The sequence below is a fragment of the Spizellomyces punctatus genome (genome assembly GCF_000182565.1).
Source record: "Spizellomyces punctatus DAOM BR117 chromosome Unknown supercont1.11, whole genome shotgun sequence".
Lineage (NCBI taxonomy): Eukaryota > Fungi > Chytridiomycota > Chytridiomycetes > Spizellomycetales > Spizellomycetaceae > Spizellomyces > Spizellomyces punctatus.
This window is the reverse complement of record NW_015971547.1, coordinates 593,698-599,697: the sequence shown is the minus strand read 5'-3', so window position 1 is coordinate 599,697 and position 6,000 is coordinate 593,698. Positions and strand designations below refer to the sequence as shown.

Here is a 6,000-nt window from a genome sequence, read left to right as displayed (position 1 = left end):
CCAAGGCAACTACACGTTCAAATCGGCCTTGCTGGCGATATTAGTACGTCTTCTTTCCGGTACAGCTGTGGATAAAAGAGTTTCATTTAACTACAGTCTCTGCTAATATCTGTTTGGTTTGCCAAAGGCTCTCATGGAACAAGTTCAATATATCCCAATCCCACGCATTGAGCACGAGGATGAAAACTGGCATATAATCGTGGAGGATCTGGTGTTGGAGAGCGAGAGCTTTTTGCCGGCAATGATGGAAATTGAGGTATGAAGCTGGTTTAAACCGTTACCTCGGCGGTCAGTAATACTTTGATCAAAATGAATAGGTCAAGAACCATGCTGTTATTCCCGTACGTGTCAAAAAAAGGCGGACCAAGTCGGGATTGAGCACTGGGTTCGCAGTTGCCATGTAAGTTTCGATGCTGCAGCGGCAAGCCACAACACCTTCCGATTGGGTCTAAATCACCGCCGTTTGCAATTTTCCAGGTATCAAATTCAAGCGACTGTAGAGGATATTCCCTTCTACTACCGCAAAAAGTCTGGCTTCCCCAAAATTAAGGATGCGGGGGTAGCCGATGTCGCTGTACGTATCACTGTCACAGGCGTTTTTGGTAATTTTCTAACAATCTTGCTAGATCGGCGGAGACGGCATTACCATATCCACTCGATGCTCACTGGACACGGACAGCACCGAGCGCACACTTGTCCCGGAAGACGTCAAAATCTATGTGGATCAGCTGAAAGTGAAGCTGCATGATACCAGGCATGAGTAAGTAGCTGGTCCATGAACCTAGTCCATGAACCTAATGTACTTCTGGCTTCTGATACATCATCTGCCTCAAACAGCACTCTCTACACCGCTCTATCTCCTCTTTTGAACACGCTTATTCGCAACCGTGTGATCGAAACTCTGGAAACGCAGATCCGCGATTGGATTGAAGAGGTGGACATTTATCTCACCCGCCTCAAAATCAAGTTTATGGAACTTCAAAGCGAACAGCTAAAGGCCCAGCATCGTGGAACAGTCAGCAGGTTGCTTGACGTCGTTGGCTTGGGACAAAAAGGGAGCGGAGTCAGTTTGAAGAAGCCTGAACAGAAGGCTCTGACTGGTCCGGAAGAGTTAACAGAGGAGGCGAGACCGAAGAGGGGAAAGGTGGTTCGTCCATGGGCAAGTGAAACGTTTCAGTTGAGGCGTGTTTGATATCGTCCCGGCTTCCCACGGCGACATACGAGTCCGTGGATAGTGCATGTTAGGTGTATTTTCTCATTTTGCGCAATTATCAATCAGTATGTATATAGCAGGGTGGGTCGTTGTCTTATTGAGATAATGGTCCCATGAAGGGGGATGCCAATGCTTGTATATTTGCGTTCGGCAACAGGTGGAGGAGGCCTAGCGTGGCATCTCACCCTTGTATAATCAAAAGCAATGCATGTTCGATTTGTAAAGTCCCTATTACCAATTGGCAATATGGCTGTCGGCCCAACCGCAATGGAAGTTCTTTCCACAGAACAGTGCCATTTTGCATACATAAAAGGCTACAACCCACAGATTGTAGCATTTGAAAGGTCTATATTCATGGCCATTAGGCAATGCAATAGGAAGGCCAACAAGCGGTCGGTGTCGCTTGGGAATCAAAGACTTTACTGATACCTCGTCTGTGATCTATGCGTAGCAATTGGGTACTATATACGTATTTCTTCAGCACATCATAAATTGAGTATTCTCCACTTTTCAAAAGTTATGCACAATAAACGTAGGAACATCCCTACAAATATTAATTCAATCTAATCTTGCTTAACAACCTGTTTTGATCTGGGCTTTTCCTGTTGCTTGGCCTTCCAGACGTTGTAGGCAGCATCCGTGCCAAAGATCCAATCCCACCACCGGAAGGAAGATGAATAGTTGCCTAACGATAAAGACAATTAACAATACTGAGACGAGATGAAAAGAGGTGCAAGTATAGGACGTACCAACGAACGCCATGTGGTGGTAGTCATGGAAGTCTGCACCACCCCAAAAGGGCAGAATCTTGTGAATCGACTGTTAAGTCAAAATATTATTAGGCAGCTGTAAGATGATTTGGATGCATGCATGCACACTCTCACCCATGGAAAGTCATATCCTGCATGTACATCCACAGTTTCAATCAACCGCACGGCCAACCACACGGCCATGGTCAGCACATGCATATCAACACCCATTGCCAGGAGCGCCACAGGTCCAATGAAGAAACCCTGTCCCACAACCAACACTTCAATCGGGTGGGCATATTCAGCTGCAATCCCGAACGGGGCCTGAAACTCGTGATGTAGCTTGTGAATGTACTTGTAGAATGGACCGTGGTGCATCAATCGGTGGGCAAAATAGTGATAACAGTCTTCTACTACGAGGCAGAAAAGGCAGGAAAGAGCAATGGTCGTCCTAATTATGACTGATGCATGAGCATTTTTTGCTCATCTTTATCGAGTCGTATGTGTCATTGATACACACCATGAAGGAAACGGGACTTCCAAAAAGCGCATGCCCAACCACGTTGCCGTAGGATGAAATAATAGCATCATCGGAAGTTGGACAAACAATTGGGATTGAATGACGCTCTTTACGCATTTCCAGTACATCTCTGGAGTGTTCTCCTTGTTCTAATAATGTAGGATCAGCAAGCTGCTCATGTCTGGTGGATCCCGTTATCGTCGGTACGTACTTCCTGAATCTTCCATTTTTTGAAGAACGGTATTTGATCCATGATGTAGTAAGGCAAGAACCGTCCGAAAAACACCACCTCGTGCCAGATGAAGAGGACAAGTGCGAGTTTAAGAGCTGGATGGGATGCATTTTCAAATAGGCCAACCCATTGGCGTTCCAAGTAGGTTGGGGTATAGTGTGCCGAACTGCTCAGAGTAGCAGGATGAGGAAACGTGTGTAAAACTACCAAAAGTTGGATGAGAGCATTTATTCTACCTGGCGTTGAAACTAGCTCCTACTGGTCTATGCAGCGACATATGTGCGATTTGCGTGGGGGAGTTACACGGTAAGTGCAAAGAGAATGTCACTTGCTCCTTGTGCTCTGGTCAACCAGGAGAGCGATGGAGCAGGACGGTTCAAAAAAAGGTGTGCGAAGAAAAGAAGGAGCGGAAGCAGGATCAGAAACTCCTTGAATCTGGCTTTTATATTGCCAAATGCAAGGGGGTGGGATGGTGGTGGGTAAAGTTTATATATGATTAAATGTGGCTCACACTGACAGCTAAAAGGTTAGGACAAAGGCATTAACGATTGGCTGTGGTTCATCGAGAGTGACCACCAAGAGTCAAAACGGGTGGAAAGGCAGCGAAACCCTCATCCTTGACTCCTTGTAGGAGGGGAGATCGCGTGTGCTTTCTACCACGCGTTTGGCGACAGATGAAAGAAACGCTGATGGCGTGATATTTCCTGCCTGCAAATCAACAGCGCATAACGTTCCATCGCTCAAGTAATGCAGGTACAGTACGCCTCGCCCTAAACGAGGATGAACGACGAAAGCCATGCCTCGCAGAGATTGCCTTCTCCATAACCTTGCGGGAGGCTACGACGGTCTTTAAAAAGGCTTTAAACGCTCGCTCGTCTTTCACCGTATCGCTTCAAACGCGAACCGCGTCAACGACTGAAATCGGACATCAGGCCACTGGCTTTGCTTATGTCATCAATAGTCACGTGCAGGAAGCGCTGGTTCAATTCAACAAACTCAATACAATTGCTATTAAACATTTACAAGGAAAACACAAAGAAAAAAGCCATATCCCCCAGCGCAACCGAGAAATATTTCAAAAATATCTACAAAGTCTATTGCGGTCGCATGGAAATGGCTGTAAAGTCGTGCGGTAGGTTGGTATAAGATTGCACACTGCTTCACAGTCCTTCCAGAAGGTTGTTTTTGCGCCCATATTACTCTTCCGCGCCATTATTCTCTGCGGCCGCTCGCTTTGGCTTGTGAAACGGTTGGAGTCGTATTGCCGAGTAGTCTTGCCGCAAATGTATTGGGACCCCTTGGCGAGCGAACGCTCGCGAAAGCTCCGTTGACTCTATGAAAACCAGGCAGCATTTATTATACCGCAAAACTAGAGTGCAAAAACAGTGTACTACATACCCATTGTACCGGGAAAGAAAGCGGGTGTGAAAACCTCGAATGGTTCGCTCACAACGGTGGCCATCGCACGGGACATTGGTAGGTATCTGCATGGAGCGATGAGGTAAGCCCTTTACAGCTCCACGCACCGCACACTACACTTACCCCTTCAGGCTCATGACTGCGAAATGTAACCGGTATATTCCTCTTGTCCGTATATTGAGATCGTGGAATACAAAGTACATTCCTGGGCGGCCTTGAAGGTCGTGAAGGAACGCTAGTAAATCGCAACCAGTCAGAAATCTGAGTAGCAATAATGCACCGTGCACACTCACAGCATGGTACGACGACCCCTCCAACCAATGTCTTGTACACTGTCTCATCAGGTGTCGATGTTTCCTGTGGTGATGCCGTGGCGGTTGTCGAGGGTGGTGATCGGTAAGCAGGCCGGTGAGAGTTTGATGCGTATGCTGGGTAATCGAGCGATGGACGCCTGGTCATTTTCTGGGCATCCGCTCGATAGTCTTCTGGTGGGTTGAGAGACCGAACGACAAAGGAGCGATCTGTCTCACCGTCTTCGGCACGAAGACTCGCATGGCATATGAATGCAGTGCCATTTTCGTAGCTAAATGAATTGGCATTAGACGCCAAGTTCCGAACACAGCAATCAAATGACGCCAAGCTGACTTACTCAACACCAACCGGCACACCGCCTCTGCTCTGAATGAGTTCTAATATTGGTGGAGGGTCACTGAATGCAAGGGCACAAAACCAAAACAATGAGCAGGAGGCCTAGGAATCACGTTGACTTTCAAGATAAAATTTAGGAACGTACATTAATCGACGCTCCAAAGTTTTCGCAAATCCGCACATTCGTGCTCGAATAGGTTGCTGACGCACAATCAGTTCATATGTCCAGTCATCATCTTGGTGTAGCCCCACGCGATTCTCCATCCTGTGAAATGCATATGAATCATTTAGCATATTCCAATTGCACTCGTTGTTTGCAGTCTCAGCGCGCGAAAAGGCATATTTCGTACTCTCTGCACCATGACTGCCAAACACGATCAAAAACATGATACAAGAGGTCTCACCGCACTGTGGAGCCCACTGGCGGAGACGTAGCTTGCACACCGGACGAAAGCATTTCCATGGACTGACGAACCATGATAGGAACCTGCATAGAAAAACGACCAGCCAAAAGAAACCTCCACAGACGGGGGGTCAGGGCGATACGCTTGTCTTTAAGTAGCCTCGTCAAAGCACATGTTCCAAAAACGGGCCCAACATAAAGCTCCGCATTTTCTTGACGCCAATGACAAACGCCCGTAACCGAGGCCTTTGACAAAAACATTGCAAGTCCAAGGCTTTTTCGTAGGACGGGGTCCAGCCCCCATCGAGCTTCCAGAGGATGTAAGCCGGCTCAACTCCGGTGGTCATCCAATGGTTCCAGACGAGAGAATAGCGCCACGAATCATCCGCTTAACTAATATATTTAATTTTGTCATGATCCTAAATCGGTAGTGGTCCCTTTGGATCCTAGTGAGCGGGAAGTCGTGGTTCGCTTGGATCCTCTGGCGTGACCGAAGGCCTGGATGGGCCCGGGCCCCGACCTCGGCTCATGGTGATGTACTATTTGTTTTTCTATGCGGCGCTTTGCTTTGGGACGCTGGCGGCCGATCCCCTCCGGCCAAACACCGACAGTGCGGCGATTTAGAAAACGACGAACAATATAATAAACCTCCGCGGAATTGGTTTTGGGGATGGACAATCGGGAGGGATACAATCACATTGTCACCACGAGAACGATTTCCGTTACCTCCAATCTGGATTAGAGTTGTGCCCCACACGATGGCTCCGATTCACGGAGCATTTTCTTTATGCAAAGGATCGGATCGAGCGATTTACA

General features: G+C 47.6%; 3 protein-coding genes across 3 annotated transcripts; 1 reads left to right on the top strand and 2 right to left on the bottom strand.

Moving 5' to 3' along the window:
- Positions 1–46: 46 nt before the first annotated feature.
- On the top strand, positions 47–1,429 carry SPPG_06275 (uncharacterized protein). The gene is made up of 4 exons (XM_016754488.1): positions 47–256; positions 359–574; positions 627–760; positions 838–1,429. Exons 1-4 carry the CDS (start codon positions 134–136, stop codon positions 1,190–1,192), a joined length of 828 nt encoding a protein of 275 aa, XP_016606630.1. The 5' UTR covers positions 47–133; the 3' UTR covers positions 1,193–1,429.
- A 38-nt stretch (positions 1,430–1,467) lies between these two features.
- On the bottom strand, positions 1,468–3,605 carry SPPG_06274 (uncharacterized protein). The gene is made up of 6 exons (XM_016754487.1): positions 2,951–3,605; positions 2,694–2,880; positions 2,483–2,631; positions 2,098–2,413; positions 1,963–2,032; positions 1,468–1,898 (listed from the first exon to the last, which is right to left on the bottom strand). The coding sequence occupies exons 1-6, from the start codon at positions 2,989–2,991 to the stop codon at positions 1,777–1,779; spliced, it is 885 nt and encodes a 294-aa protein (XP_016606629.1). The 5' UTR covers positions 2,992–3,605; the 3' UTR covers positions 1,468–1,776.
- An 85-nt stretch (positions 3,606–3,690) lies between these two features.
- Positions 3,691–5,045, bottom strand: SPPG_06273 (uncharacterized protein; the record flags this gene model as incomplete). Its single annotated transcript, XM_016754486.1, has 6 exons — positions 3,691–4,047; positions 4,113–4,198; positions 4,257–4,368; positions 4,427–4,716; positions 4,783–4,842; positions 4,927–5,045. The coding sequence occupies 6 exons, from the start codon at positions 5,043–5,045 to the stop codon at positions 3,911–3,913; spliced, it is 804 nt and encodes a 267-aa protein (XP_016606628.1). The 3' UTR covers positions 3,691–3,910.
- Between the last annotated feature and the right edge of the window lie 955 nt (positions 5,046–6,000).